The sequence below is a fragment of the Coenobita brevimanus genome, chromosome 16 (genome assembly GCF_032717465.1).
Source record: "Coenobita brevimanus isolate Jiangsu-jjx chromosome 16, ASM3271746v2, whole genome shotgun sequence".
Lineage (NCBI taxonomy): Eukaryota > Metazoa > Arthropoda > Malacostraca > Decapoda > Coenobitidae > Coenobita > Coenobita brevimanus.
The window spans coordinates 28,993,019-29,009,148 of record NC_136969.1 but is presented as its reverse complement, the minus strand read 5'-3'; the positions used below and the strand labels follow the sequence as shown (position 1 = coordinate 29,009,148).

Here is a 16,130-nt window from a genome sequence, read left to right as displayed (position 1 = left end):
TGATAAAAGCGATGGTAGTTGACACCCTAGCCTCATCTAAACGTGAACCCAGTGGACTTCTGGCTCAAGTTTTGCCTTCTTCTGCATTCCACCATCCCCCTTGTGTGGGGGTTCGGAGGGAAGTAAGTGATGTTTGTATAGACAGATCTCAGGGCCAGTCAGTCATATCGCTGCCACCACGTGAAGGCTCCCCTCTTCGACACCAATAACAGCAATGAAGGATAAATACAAACACCAGAAAAAAAAAAGGATTAAAAAAATGATAGGCATATAAATACACAAAATAACAAAAAAATAAAAGAAAAATCAAGTGTGCGATGTTGTGTTGTTGGGGGTAGTGAAGATGTGCTGTGGCAAGGTCGGATTTTACCACCACTACATCTTGTTCTTGTACAGCCTGTGTAGGGGGAGAGGGAGGGGAGAGAGTGGGAGAGAGGAGAGGGGAAGTGAGCGAGATGGGGATGGGGACAAGGGAGGTGGAAAGGGGGAAAGGGGAGATGAGGCTGAGAGGAGAGGGATGGAGAGAGGAAAGGAGATGGAAGGGAAAGGGGTGAAGAGAGGGAAAGAAGAGAGGGGAGGAGAGGGGGGAAGAGGACAGGGGAGGAGAGGGGGAAAGAGAACAGGGGAGGAGGAGGGGGAGAAGTTAGAGAGGTGAGGAGGAGAATAGAAGATGAGAACAGGCAAGGTCGATTAGCCTTATTATGCCAAACAACCTTGCTCTTGTGCAGCTTGTGAGGGGGAGGAGGACAGGGAGGGAGGGGAAAGGGGGAGAGAGGGTAGGGAGAGAGGGGAAGAGAGGAGGGGGAGGGAGAGGAAGAGAGGAGGGGGAGGCAGGAAGAGATGAGAGGGGAAAGAGAAGCGGGAGAAGAGGGTTAGAAGAGTGAGGGGGAGAACAGAAGATGCACATCAACAAAGTCAAATATTACCATTACTGCAACTTGTTCTTGTACAGGTTGTGTAGGGGGGACGGGAGGAGAGAATGCTGAGGGAGAGAGGATAAGAGAGAGGAGGGTGATGCAGGAGGGGGAGACAGAAGGGGAGGGTGATGGTGGAGAGGATAAGAAGGAATGAGGAGTGGGAGAGGGTCAGAGGGGTGAGAGGGGAGAACAAAAGACGTACACAGGCAAGGTCGAATATCAACTCCATTACATCTTATTCTTGAAAAGATTGCGTAGGAGGAGGGAGAAGAGAAGAGTGGAGAGGGGATGGTGGAAAGAGGAGTGGAAGGAGAGGGGAAGAGGGAAAGAGGAGTGCAAGAAGTGGGAAAGAGGGAAAGAGGAGTGGAAGGAGAGGGGAAGAGGGAAAGAGGAGTGCAAGAAGTGGGAAAGAGGGCAAGAGGAGTGGAACGAGAGAGGAAGAGGGAAAGAGGAATGCAAGAAGAGGGAAAGAGGAGTGGAAGGAGAGGGGAAGAGGGAAAGAGGAGTGCAAGAAGTGGGAAAGAGGGAAAGAGGAGTGGAAGGAGAGGGGAAGAGGGAAAGAGGAGTGCAAGAAGTGGGAAAGAGGGAAAGAGGAGTGGAAGGAGAAGGGTGAGGGGAGGGGAGCATAGAAAATATACATAGGCAAGGTCGAATGTTTGCACCACTTCACCTTGCTTTTGCACAAGTTGTTTGGGGTAAGAAGAGAGGGGGGGAGGAGGAGAGAAGAGAGGGGAAGGGGGGTAGGAGGAGAGAAGGGAGGGGAAGGGGGGTAGGAGGAGAGAGGAGAGAAGAAGAATAGGAGAGGAGGGAGGGTGAGAGAGAGAAGAGAAGATGTTCGGAGGCAGGGTCATTTAGTCTAAAGCTCTTGTAAAATTCGTGAAAGGGAAGGGCGGGAATGAAGAAAAGTAGAGAGGGTGAGAATTAGGGATGAGGAAGGGTAGACGTGATGCAAAGGAGGAAAAAGATAGAGGGAGAGGAAGCTGAAGGAAGAAAAGGGGGAGAGGGGAGGAAGAGGAGTGGAAGACGCATGGAAGAGGAAGGAGAGACGAGGGGAGAAGATGAGGATGGACTGAAAGGGGAGGGGGAAGGAAGAACAGGAAGAAGAGAGGGATCAGGAAAGGGAGGGAAGAAGATAAGGAAGGGAGGGGGGACAGGAGAGGGGGAGAGAGAGAAAGAGAGAAAAAAAGAAGGATGCTTGCCTTGGGGGCCTAGGTACAAGGTCGACGCTTGCTTGATTATAAGGTAGGATTCTCGACCTTATGAAATGACAAGGACAGAGTATGTGATTGTGGATTTTTTTTTTTTTCATTTCTCCTAGTCATGGAATGCTTGTTATGCTCTGTTTTTTTTTTTTTTTTTTTTTTCACTTTAATCTGTCTTTTGTTATGGACTGGGCCCACTTTTTCTTAACCTAAAATACAGCCGTGAGAGAAAAAGTGAGGCCTAGCAGAGGGCGGAAGGATAGAACATAAGAAGAGAGGATAGCTGCAGTAGGCCGGTTGGCCCATGCTAGGCAGCTCCTAGAAGAGTAACTGAACTACTAGAATGAGATAAGGACAGCAAAGAAGAAGGCTCTCCCCCTCCCTCCAAACCCTCCAGCCGAAGCCGGCAGGAAAAGGTCAGAAAGAACACCAAGCCGTATAGAAAAACTGGCGTGGACATTTTACAGGAAAGTGTGAAAGGAGAATAGAGACTATCATAGTGTAACCTGAAAAGGAAAAATTATGAATTAGTATTGGTTATAAGATTTTCTTTTTTCTATATCCACCCCTTATTTGTCATATGCTTATCTAGCCTATGCTTGAAACTCTCAATGGAAGAGGCAGCAACTGCTTTACTAGGTAGCTTATTCCATTCGTCTATTCCTCTATTACCAAACCAATTTCTACCTATATCCTTACTGAAACGGAATTTTTCTAGTTTGAAACCATTATTTCTAGTTCTATCCTGTATGCTCACTTTAAGCACCATGCTGATATCTCCCTTATTTATACCCTTCATCCACTTAAACACCTCATTTAAGTCTCCCCTTATTCTACGCCTCTCTAGCGAATGCTAGGAGGGAGAGAGGCGTGTGTGCAAGAGAGAAAGTTCGAATGGAATGATTTATGGGGTATGATTCGCTCTTAAAATATGCGTCATGTAAGAAGTGATGCAACCGGGGTAAACCGTAAGGGATAAATCTACGGGGCCTGGCTGTGGATGGTTTAAAATTTCCTGATAAAGACCATTACTGTAAATTGAGGTTCATTCAAGGAGGCTGCAAAAATAAATAAATAAATAAATAAATAATACGGAAATTTATGCTCCTCTACTACTATATTATCTCCACCTCCCTCATCACATGTAGACGATTTGCATGGAAAACACAGACACATACATACATTAAAACATACACACGCACACACACACACACACACACACACACACACAATCTACCTACCCATATATTCATCCATCTGTCTAAGTCATCCAGTTCTGTTAATGTCTCATCATCACTAGCGTAGGGACCCTGGGTTAGGCTTTTCAGTCCAGAAATATGAACACAAACATAACACAGAATACAGACACGCACACACATACACACACACACACACACACACACACACACACACACACACACACACGCACACACACACACACACACACAACCCCCCCACTCATACACCCATCCACCCACCCACCCCCTCTCCACACGCACACACACATACACACACACACAACCCCCCCCACTCACACACTCATCCACCCACCCACCCCCTCTCCACACACACACACACACACACACACACACACACACACACACACACACACACACACACACCTATGGGAAAAACAGACTCCATCACATCAGTCTCAGGAGTAAACTTAAAGACGGCAATAAATCTGGCTTTAGAAGGATTAAGCAAAAGACGTTCCCGGATTTACACAGCTAAAGAGTTGATTGCACACATTACCTCTTCAGACTGACGGTTTTCCCTCAGCTGATCAAAATCGTCCCAGGTTAAATTAGACGACAATGCTTAGTGATAATTGTAATAAAGTTTAGAGCAGTAAAGATATAATTAAGGTGAATAAAGTCACCTGGTGCTCTCTCTCTCTCTCTCTCTCTCTCTCTCTCTCTCTCAACATCAGCCTTCCCCCTTTCCCTGCCCCCTCTCCCCCTCCCCCCACCCCCCAGTTTGGACGATCAAGGCCAACCATGCCCCAGAGCTACCCACCTGTGCCCTCCCCTCCCACCCCCTTCTCTCTCATACCCTCTCTCTCTCTCTCTCTCTCTCTCTCTCTCACACACACACACACACACATATATGCCGACTAGATACTCAACCCCTTCAATACAATTTTTTTTTTCATTCTAGCCACCTCCAGACGATTATATTCCAAATTTTGAAAGGACTCCATTTCGAAATTCCTTACCTATGCTTCTAAAAATCGTCTGAAGGTACCAAGAAAATATTAATGAAGCGATTTTCCCCTCACGTACTTAACCCTTTGAGTACGAGAACGTCTTATTTATTTATTTATTTATTTATATATTTCATTTTTTTAGCAGATTGTTTTAGTAATGATTTTTTTTTGAAGGTGTAATATTATTGTTTTCTTAGGGTTAAAGTTCTTCCGGTCTCTTGTTCGGCCAATTATTCTCTCTCTCTCTCTCTCTCAAAACCCACCTCCTCCTCCTACCCCCTATTCCCACCCTTCCGCTCTCTGGCCAATCACGACGAAGTACCCATCCTCTGCCTCTCTCCCATTGGCTGCCTACCCTTCCTTCGCCAACTCGCCCCCTACCCACAATAACAAACCCGAGAGCCAATCAAAACACAGGGCTAAGGAAAGGCGAATGCTGATTGGACGAGAAGGCAAGTGGATTTAAAAACGGTGACCAATGGCATTCTCTCCTACCGTTCCTTCGTCAACGCACTCCCTACCTACAATAACAAACTCGACAGCCAATCAAAACTCACCGCTACTTAGAGAAGAAAGCTCATTGGATGAGAAAGTAAATGGTTTTGTAAAGGGTGATTAATCGGATAATTCGTTGCATATTTTTGAGCTCGCCCTTACGAGAGAGGTTGGACTGGAGTGATTGGTTTCTGGCTGCCTGTTTGAGTTTGTTTATCAGCTTGTGTGTGTGTGTGTGTGTGTGTGTGTGTGTGTGTGTGTGTGTGTGTGTGTGTGTGCAAACCGGTATTCTCCAGCCTTCCTGTTTTCTTATAACCACTTCACTACCCAGACGCTTTTTACCACTTAATTCTTGCCCCTCCAGACGATTTTACTCAGCTTAGACTTCGAGCTGGAGGGGTTTGATATAGCCTTAATTAACCCCTTCAGCAGCAGACGGAGGGAGGGGGGAGTGAGTTGGGGGGAGGGTAGTCAAATGGTGGGTGACAGAGCGACTTGAAGGCGTTTTGCCTGCGGCCACCCTTTGCGGGATTAGGGCGTCGGGCTATAGATAGGTAGATAGATAGCAGCAGACGGTTTCCTATTGCTGAATAAAATCGTCTGGTAACAATAAATAATGAGATATATATGGAGTGTAGTACTTGAGATGATCACCTTTTCAGCCTGAGAGAGAGAGAGAGAGAGAGAGAGAGAGATCGTTGTACTGATGGGATTTGATATAATATACGTGTTAGGAGAGAAGAGGTTGATGTCCTTACCCTGGCACCCACCTCTCACCACACCTCACCTCACCTCACCTCACCTCACCTCACCACACCTCACCTCACCTCACCTCACCTCACCTCACCTCACCACACCTCACCTCATCTCACCTCACCTCGCCACACCTCACCACACCTCACTTCATCTCACCTCACCTCCACTCACCACACCTCACCTCACCTCACCTCGGATCTCTTACGCATCATGTGTTTATCTTACCCATTCTCGACATACTCGTAACAAGTACTCTCTCTCTCTCTCTCTCTCTCTCTCTCTCTCGGTACTCACCTTGTCCTCTTAAATATCTCGTCTTTCTCCTCCTCATGGTCTTTCCTCCTTACTTACCTTCTCTCTTTCCCTCCTCTCTCCTTTCCTTCTTCCAACCTACCTTCCCTCCCAATTCAGTGTCTCTCTTCCCTCCCATCCTTCCTTCAGTAATTCTCTCGTATCCCGTCTCACTTACATACCTCCCGTCCCATCCACCTCCTCTCTCCCTTTCCTCCCTCCCATTCACATTCCTTCCCCCCGTCTCACTCTCCCTTCTATCTCTCTTCCACTCAAGCATCTTCCCTTCCATCCACATTTTCTCCTTTCTCCACCTTTCCCTTCTGTATAGTGTATCCACCTATTCCACATGACTTTTCTCCATTCTGGCTTCCTCTAGAGAGCCCTTATTATTTTTCTATCATTATTTTTGACTCATAGGCAAGATGTGATAATTAGTCTTCTCTAAACTAAACAGCTCCAGAAGAAAAATTAGGCTTGTGTTTGCTTTCCTTCGTAACACAGAATAACGAAACACACACACACACACACACACACACACACACACACACACACACACACACACACACACACACACACACACACACACACACACACACACACACACACACACACACACACACACACATTTGTACTTCTATGCCTTCCTTTCCACTCTCCCATTTACTCATCTTTTTCGTATTTTTCTTACTTTTCTTTTCTCCTTCCCCCGTCTATATTCTCGCTCTCCCACCCACCCACCCACCCACCCACCCACTTTTTTTTTTGCACATTTTTCTCATTTACTTTTTATCTTCCTTCTCTCTTACATACTCTCTCCCTCCAACCCACCTTCTTTTCTCTCATTTCTCACACCTTTTCTTCCTTTTCCCCCTTCCATATTCTCGTCCTCCCTCCCACCCACCTCTTTCACATTCTTCTCACACACATACCTTTTCCTCGTCTTCCTCACCTTCCATATTCTCGCCTACCCACCCACCCACCTATCTGCCGTCCTTCCTTCCGTCCTTCCAACGCACCTCTCCCTCCCAAAAAGGTGAGAATTCCCTCCGTCTGCCAAATATGAATGTGGGTATTGTGTCCACCTCCCCCGTCCTCCCTATTGCCCCCTCTCCCTGTCTCTCCTTCCTCCTCCCTTCTCAACCCCATGTCATCTCTCCCTCCCCTTTCCTTCCTTTCCCTCCCTCCTTTTTCCCCCTCCTTCCTTTCTCCCTCTTTGTGCCCTTACTCCTTTCTCCCCTTCTCTCTTTCTTTTTCCACTCCTTTCCCCCCTCTCTTTTCCCCCTTGCTTATGCCTGATTCCCCTTGCCACATCTCTCCTCCTTTCCCCTTGTAGATATTCCCTCCCTCCTATTTCACTTTCTTCCTCCCCCTCCCTCCCTCCCTCTGTCATTCACCATCTCCGTTCTCTCTCCTCCTCCTCCTCCTCTCTCCCCTCTCTTTATCATCTTCCCTTCTCCCCTTCTCTTCTCTCTCCTCCCTCCCTTCCTTCATCCCTATTCCCTCTCCCCGCTTCCCTATCCCTCTCTACCCCCATCATCCCCATCCTCTCTCTCTCTCTCTCTCTCTCTCTCTCTCTCTCTCTCTCTCTCTCATCCCTACCCCCTCCTCTGAAAGTGCCCAAAGAATAACAGGTGCAGTAAGTCAGGATAAAGACAGGTGTGGTAGAATAGTTGTGGTGGGAGAAGTGTGGTGGTGTGGCAGGACAGGTGTGGTGAGAGAGTTGTGGTGGGACAGATGTGGTAGGATATGTGGTTGGACAGGCCTGATGGGACAGATGTGGTAGTGCAGATGCTGTAAGACAGGTGCAGTGGTGTGGTGGGACAGGTGTGGTGGGACAAGGATAGTAGGACAAGTGTGGTGGGACAGATGTGGTGGGATAGGCGTAGTAGGACAGGTGTGGTGGTGTAGTGGGACAGGTGTGGTGGAACAGGTGCGGTATATTAGATGTTTTGAGACAGGTGTGGTGGGACAGGGGTAGTAGGACATGTGTGGTGGGACAGATTTGGTGGTCCAGGCGTAGTAGGACAAGTGTGGGGGGACAGGTGTGGTGGTGTGGTGGTACAGGTGTGGTGGAGCAGGTGTGGCGGTGCAGGTGTGGTGGGAAAGGTGTGGCAGAACAGGAACTCACCATCGTCGTGCTGGAAGTGTGGGTTGTCATAGGCTGCCGCTCCAATTTCAACATCTGTCTTCTTCCCTGCAAATATAAGAAGGAAAAAGTTATATAATATCCAGACCTAACACTTCGTTATTATTATTATTGTTATCATCGTCGTAATCATCACCATAGTAATTATGATAGTAATAATAATAATAATAATAATAATAATAATAATAATAATAATAATATCATCGTATTAATCATCGGAACTATTATCAACTTCATTTTCATTATCACCAATATCGTCATCGACATCATCATCATCATTCTACTACTACTTCTACTGGTGGTGACAGTAGTAGTAGTAGTAGTAATAGTAGTAGTAGTGGTGGTGGTGGTGGTGATGGCGGTGATGGTCGTAGTAGTAGTTATAATAATAATAATAATAATAATCATATTAATAATAATAATAATAATAATAATAATAATAAAACAGAAAAACCGCAAGTCACATGCCCCAACTTACCCCAGCTCACATTTACCTGTAATTTCATAACTGTCGATCTCTCTCGCTCTCTCTCTTCCTCTCTCTCTCTCTCTCTCTCTCTCTCTCTCTCTCTCTCTCTCTCATCTTCAACCCCTAAAATGTTATAGACTATTAGGGAGATGAGATCATTAGGGTCATTATCATTTAGGCTCATTTATCTTAGGCCTCTGCTATTAATTGCCCCATTAACGACATGAAAAGCCAATTATAAAGGTTAAAGTGGATGGGAGGGTCAATGGAGGGGTAGACGGATGGATGGATGGATGGATGGATCGGTGGATGGATGGATGGATGGATGGAAGGATGGCTGTGTGGGTGTATGGATGGATGGATGGATGGATGGATGGAAGGATGACTGTGTGGGTGTATGGATGGATGGATGAATGGGTGGATGGATGAATAGATGGACAGATGAGTAACTGGATGAATGGGCAGATAATACGACAAACAAACATTAAAGGAAAATTAAAAGAAATATAAAAATCCATAAAAGAAAAGAAAAAAGACGAAAGCCTGCGAGCCAATTCATTTCCGAACGATAAAATGTGGGATTAAACGGAGAGCTAGGAGCGAGGGACTGTGAAATGCACACAACACACGCACACACCAACGCCTCCGAGCACACACACACACACACACACACACACACACACACACACACACACACACACACACACACACACGCCGGCACTCCCACTCTTTTATTTACACTACTTATTCACCCCTTTATCCTCATTCATTGTAAACCATTCTTTTAATTCTTCTGACTTTTCTTTTTACATATATATATATTTTTTTTACAGACGCACAGGAAATACGTCTTAGCAGTTAGTGTTTGTGTTTGGAAGAGTTCATGGGGGAAGGAATTTGAGGGAATGAGAGGTGGAGGAAGATGATGAGATGCTTAGATATACAGAGAAGAATATGAAAGTAGGGCATGTGCTCGCGTCGCTCTAGGAGGCTCCCTAGCACCTCTTCCTTAGCGATTAAGTTTTGGGTGTGGCAGGTTGACATGATTTTTTTCGTTATTTGTGAAGGGTATGGTGATATCAGAATGAATTAAATAACACAGAGGATAACAAGGTATACTACACCCTTGGTTCCTTCTTCCTTGCTAAAAAAAAAAAAAAAAAAAGCAAAATAAATCGCTGAGAATGAGGCGTTAGGGACCTTCCTTAAACGACAAGAAAACGGGCCTAGGTCTAATAGGGGAAGAAAAAATTACCCGCATAATATGACGGAAGGGGAGACCAAGATGTTTTAAGGTGGACAGAATGAATGGTGAACGATCAATAAAGATGTGCAGATCAGAAGTGGAGCGAGGAAGAGGAAGGAGAATATGAAAATATCGAAGAGATAATGTGGAAGGTATTTTCAGTGATAGAGGTGTGAGGATTGTGGTGGGTGAGAGGCATGTATGGGACAGAGCAAGATGACAGGAAGAGGTTTATGTGTAATGACTCGCTCTCAGTGATATAAAACACGCAATAAATAAATAAATATATAAATAAATAAGTAACAAGGGTAAGAGGTAAATCTTCGGGGCCTGGTTGTGGATGATTTTAAAACTGCTTTCTGTAAACCATAATTTTGTGACAGCTGAGAGAGTGAATGTGAGTAAATGGGTTTGTTCTCTCCTGCACTGGGGCGTCACCTGCTCAAGCGGGTAACAACAACCACATTATATATACAACATTTATTTATTTACGTGTGATTTTACTTTCCACTGAGAAACCTTTGGAGGTCTAAGGTTAATAATTACATGACGCTCTTGTAATGTACACTCTTCACTCACCCTCTCATGACGACAGAAACCTGAACTTTTTTTTTTTTTATTATTATTCTTGTTGTTACTGGCATACTTTTCTGTCTAGGGGTAGTCTCTCGTCGTCCAAGGGTTATGTAAGGAAATGGCACTCTAATAAAGTGTAAATTCCTGTGCACAACAAACACAAACACACATTACTGCTATCATTCCTCCATCCCACCCCTTTCGTACCTCACTGTTTAACGTTCAAACACCGGATATTTACACTCAGACCCCACTCACACGGAAACACCCCAGCTTTGTTTACCTGTGCTCCATCAAGATCGATAGCAAAGGTGATTTTAAGATCAATATATTAGAATATTTAGAAAAAACGGCGATCTCCTTCTGGCAACACTAGGCCTTATCTTAACATTTTTGGGACGTGTTTGTGTTTAGGGATGGTGGAGAGAGGCGCCTTCACGTGGTGGCGCTAATATAACTAGGGAGTTTAAGTACCAGGCTATACAAACGTCTCCCCTTTAGTTCCCTGTTCCCCGGAAAGAAGATGGTAAATTTCAAAAGATGAGCAACTTCAGCCTGCAGACCACTGGGTTCACGTTCAGAGGAGCCTGGGGTTACGTCTACTATACTACTATTAGTGTCTGGGGCCTGTGGTGGTGTGGTAATTGTGGCAAAGTAATTGTGGTGTGTGTGTGTGTGGTATGCATGGTGATTGAAACTTGTGGTAGTGGGGTGGTTGTGGTAGTTGTGGTATGATGATTGTGGTGGTGTGAAGGATATGATAGCGTGGTACTTGAGGTAGTGAAATATTTGTGGTTAGGTAGTACAGTAAATGCATTTGTTGTGGTAGTGTGGCAATTGTGGTGATGGTAACAGCGGTAGTAGCTGTGGTGAAGGCGGTGGTAGTTGTGGTGGTGATGATGGTAGCCGAGATGTGGTATTTGTGGTGAAAGTGGTGGCAATGGAATTTCTGTTGGGACTGTGGTGGTTGTGGTAGCAGTAGTGAAAGTAATGGTAATTGTGTCTGCATTGTGGTAGCTGTGGTGGTGGGTGTGCTAATTGTGTTAATAGAGAGAGAGAGAGAGAGAGAAACCACACAAACCTTATGGTCTTGTCCAGGCGGTCAATCCTAATATAACTAAAAACTTACTTTCTAATTACTCTCTCTCTCTCTCTCTCTCTCTTTTCCAGACACTCCCTCATCCCTCATCCCCACCTCTCTAATACTCCCTCTCCCCTCTCTCCTCCCTCCCTCTCTTCTTCCTCGAAACACCCTCTCTCTCCCTTCCTTCTTTCCTCCCCTCCCTTCCTCGAATTAGACCTACTCCCTCCTCCCTCTCTCCTCCCCTCTCTCCTCCTTCTCTCTTTCCCTTCTCCCTTTCCTCCCTCCCTCCTTTTTCTCTCCCCTCCCTTCCCTCTCATCCTTCCTCGAAAAACCTCTCCCTTTCCTCTCCTTTCCTTCTCTCGTCCTCTTCCTCTACCCTCTCTCTTCCATTCCTTCCTTTCCTTCCCACTCTTCTCCCTTTTTCTTTCCCTCCCCCTCTTCTTCCCTTCCCCCCTTCCTCTCTCCTCTCTCTCTCTTTTTCATCATCACCTTACACTCCTCACCTTTCCTCTTCCTTTCTCTCTCTCCTTTTCTCTCTCTCTCTCTCTCTCTCTCTCTCTCTCTCTCTCTCTCTCTCTCTCTTTTCTAAACCCTCCCACCCGTATTCCCTCCTTTCTCTCTTTCTCTTATCTCTCTCTTTCCTCCTGTTCTCCCTATCTCTCCCTTCTCTCACCCCTCCCCCTCTTTCCACACCCTTTCCCCTCCCCTTCCCTCCCCCTCCCCTCCTCCCCAGTCCCCCTCCTCTCCCTCATCTCCCCTACATCTCTAAACCCCACCCACCTCAAAGACCCCTCCACCTTCCCCCTTCTCTCCCCCACTCTTTCCACTCACCCTCCTCCTCCCCTCCCCACACCCTCACCCTCCCCTTCCACCCCTCCCTCTCCCTCACCCCTTGCCATCTCCCTTCCCTTTCCCTCCCCTCCTTCCTCCCTCTCCCCCTCTCCCTCCCCCCTCTTTCCCTCCCCTCCCCTCCCCCTCACACACACCTGGCTAACCGCATTTTGACCTTGTAGAGGGAGGGGGCATGGGGTAACTAGGAGGGGGCATGGGGTAGCTAGGAGGGGGCATAGGGAGGGGGAAAAGGGCTAGGACATGGTAGGACATAGGGAAGGAAGAGGGGCATGGTGTGGGCAGTGAAGGAAGAAGGGGTAGGGGCATGGTAGGTAGGGAAGGGAGAATGGGTAAGGGCATGGTAGGGAGGAAACTGGGAAGGAAGAGGGCATGGTGAGGCATAGGGATGAAGGAAGAAATTGGGAGTAGAGAATGAGGGGAAGAGGTAAGGGTAGGGCATAGGGAAGGGGAAAGGGTTAGAACATAAAGGGAGAGGGCAAGGTGGGGGATGGGGAGGAGAGGATAGCTAAGGGAGAAAGTAGGGTGGAAGAGTAAAGGACTGTAGGGTATAAAAAAGAAGGAAAGGAAAGGGAGGGCATAGGAAAGGGAGGGCGCAGGGTGAGGCAAAAGAATGGAAGAAGCAAAGGGAGCATAGAGAAGGGGGGGAAAGGGCATGGGTATGGAAGGGTGCAGGAAAAAAAGGGAGAGAAGTAGATACAAGGGAAGGGAGAGGGGCATGAAAAGAGAGGGAGCATATGGAAGGGGCATGGTAGGGCACAGAGAAGAGAGAGAGAGAGAGAGAGAGAGAGAGAGAGAGAGTTAGGGTAACATGGAGGGTGAGGAAGCTAATGAAAGGGTATGAGGGACAGAGAAAAAAAGGGAGGGAGAAGAGAAATAGGGTGGAAAATATAGATGGGGAGGGGAGGGGAGGGGAGGGGAGGGGAGGAGATGGGAGGGGAGAGAAGGGAAGGGAGAGGAAGGGCAAGGAAAGGAAGGAATGAAGAGGAAAAGACAAAAAGAGGAAAGATTGAAAAGAGATCGTGAAACAGATGAAGGACAGAGAATTCCTTACCAATAAATTTAACATCCTATTTCTTACATCCTTTACTTTTTAATCACTGCTAATAAAAAAAAATCTGAGTTTTATTCCTCCTTTACTGTCACCAAATAAGAATCAAATACTCTGTACAGCATTAAATCTTTCTGTCCCCAGTACATTTTGTGTTTAAGATATTTATAGTTAGATTTTTCACTTTATTTTATTAACATTTCTTGTCTGTCAATAAAAGGACGGAAGGAAGAGAAATGGAGGATAGGGGGAGAGGAAGGAGGGAGAAGAAGGTGAGGAATGGAGGGGGTGAAGAGGATAGAGGGGGGGAGGGATGGGGGAGAAATGGAGGAGGAGGGGAGATGAGGAAGGGAAAAGCAGGGGAAGGGAAGAGATGGAGGGGGGAAGAGGACGGAGGAGGGAAGATGGATAGAAGGGAGAGGTGGGACAGGGGGAGAAGGTGAGAAGAGAGGGAAGGGAGGGAGAAGAAAGATGGAGGGGAGGAGAGTGTGGGATGCTGGGTGGCACGCAGGGGTTAAGGCGCAGAAGAGGCATGATAAGGCAGGGAGGGTGAGGCAGGTGTGTGTGTGTGTGTGTGTGTGTGTGTGTGTGTGTGTGTGTGTGTGTGTGTGTGTGTGTGTGTGTGTGTGTGTGTGTGTGTGGCGGGGGGGGGGGGAGGTGTTTGGATGAGGCAGTTGTGTGTGGAGGTGTACAAGATGAGGCCCTTAACTCCGGTACTCATCTCCTCAACTAAGGCCTTTGAGCCTGTGACGGGCCATTCACCCCTATGTCTGGGATACAAGGCCACTACATCGTCAAGTTACCACGGTTACCTCTCCTACGCGTTACTCCAGGTATTCATTTTACCTACCAAACCATAATGGGCGGATGGACACCTGAGTCGAGTGGCACCTTTTGTTCGGGTGAAAATTCGAACACAAACGTTATAAGGTCGACAGCTTCGTAGTTAAAAGTGCACACCATTCGAGCAGCGCAGCAGTGTGGGTGAGGTGGGATAGAATGTAAAATAAGGATGATTCACCCATAAGGTTGTGCCGTGTATGGGAGAGAAGGGGAGGGGAGGGGAGAGGGGAAGAGGGAAGAGAAGGGAGGAAGGGGAAGGGAGGGAAGCGGGGAGGGGATGAGGGAAGAGAAGGGAGGAAGAGGAGGTGGTGGTAAAGCAAGGAAGATGGGTTGGATGAGGGAAGAAAGGAGAGGAAGGGGAGGGAATGGAAGAGTGAAGAAGAGTAGGGAGTGGAGAGAAAAAGAGAGGAAGAGGAGGGTGGCCGAAGAGGGAGAGCGAGAAAGATGAGTAGGAAGAGGGGAGAGAGGAGAGGAGGGGAAGCGAGTGGGAGAGAGAGCAAGGAAAATGAGAAGGAGGATGATTAGAGGAGGGGAGGGGAGGGGAAGTAACGGAAGAGGGGAGAGAGGAAGAGAAGAGGGAAGGAGGGAGAGAAATGAAGCTAAGTAGGAGGAGGAAGAGGAAGGGAACAAGAGGACAGGGAAGAGAACAGGAGAGGTGAAAGGAGGGGAAGGAAAGGAAGAATTGGTGGGAAGAGGAGAGGCGTGAAGGAGGAAAGGGGAAGAGTGGACAGAGAGGAGGTTTTTATGTGAAAGGAAAAGAGAGAGAGAGAGAGAGAGAGAGAGAGAGAGAGAGAGAGAGAGAGAGAGAGAGAGAGATAACTATATTTGTCCATTCCAAAGAAAACTAAAAAAAAAATAAAGGCCGTATTTAAGAGTGCGCTAGAGTGTGACAGAGAAGTGAAATTCGGTATGACAGAGTGACAGTGTATGGCAAAGCGAGGTAGAGTGAGACGGAGTATGATAGGGTGAGGTAGAGTGAGGTAATGTACGGCTGAATGAGGTAGAGAGTACGATAGTGAGGTAGGTAGAGTGAGGTAGAGTGAAAGTGAGGAGTCAAAGGTTTATCTGAGAGGTACGTGAGTAAATGGTGAATAAGGCAGGCTTGAATACTGATGAATGGAGTGATGAATGACCCTTCTCTCTCTCTCTCCCTCTCTCTCTGTAAGTGTGTGTGTGTGTGTGTGTGTGTGTGTGTGTGTGTGTGTGTGTGTGTGTGTGTTTTACCTGTTTTCTTCTCCCCGTGTTTACTTCTCTCTCTCTCTCTCTCTCTCTCTCTCTCTCTCTCTCTCTCTCTCTCTCTCTCTCCCGTTACACACACCACCAACATTCCATCTTTTGTGTATAGTCATTGTGGTATTTTGCTATGCATTCCTGGCCCCTAAGAGACGTAAAGGGTAAGATAGATAGATAGATGGATAGATAGATAGATAGATGGACTGATACATACACAGATAGATACATAAAGTTGATAGATAGATAGTTATAATTTTCTATGCACTCTTGGTCCTTCAAGCATGCAAAAGGCAGTAAATGAAGACATAGGTTCTTTAGTAGGTATGATATAATTGACAGATAGATATAGATAGATAGACCGATAGATAGACTGATAGATGGACAAGTATGGAGATAGGGAGGATGATTCATAAATGGGTAGATAGACATACAGGGAGATGGATAGATAGAAATATTTAGACAGACAGGCAGAGAGGAACAGACAGAGAGTTAGGGAGATTGAGAGATAAGTTGGAATTTTTACAGAGAGGAAAATGGATAATGCTCTTGGAGACTGCTTTTCATCCCTACAGCCAGTCAGAGAGTTTTTAAGCTTAAGGAAATCGTCTGCATGGTAAATTATAGAAAAATCGCCATCGTACTGAAAGGGTTAGGTATACACACACAGCTGGTTATTACAAACACAACGCAGTTAATTCAAATAGGCATTTCCTCTTCACTCCCCTCTTCCCCTTCCATAAGTTTCCTCCTTCCTCATCTT

General features: G+C 46.6%; 1 protein-coding gene across 1 annotated transcript in view; it reads right to left on the bottom strand.

Annotated features, from left to right (window-relative positions):
* LOC145391028 (uncharacterized) overlaps positions 1 to 16,130 on the bottom strand; it is a 129,587-nt gene that overhangs the window by 35,369 nt on the left and 78,088 nt on the right. The window contains exon 3 of the mRNA XM_080265761.1: positions 7,936 to 8,067. Coding sequence (XP_080121887.1) covers positions 7,936 to 8,067 — 132 coding nt within the window. The remainder of the gene's footprint in view (positions 1 to 7,935; positions 8,068 to 16,130) is intronic.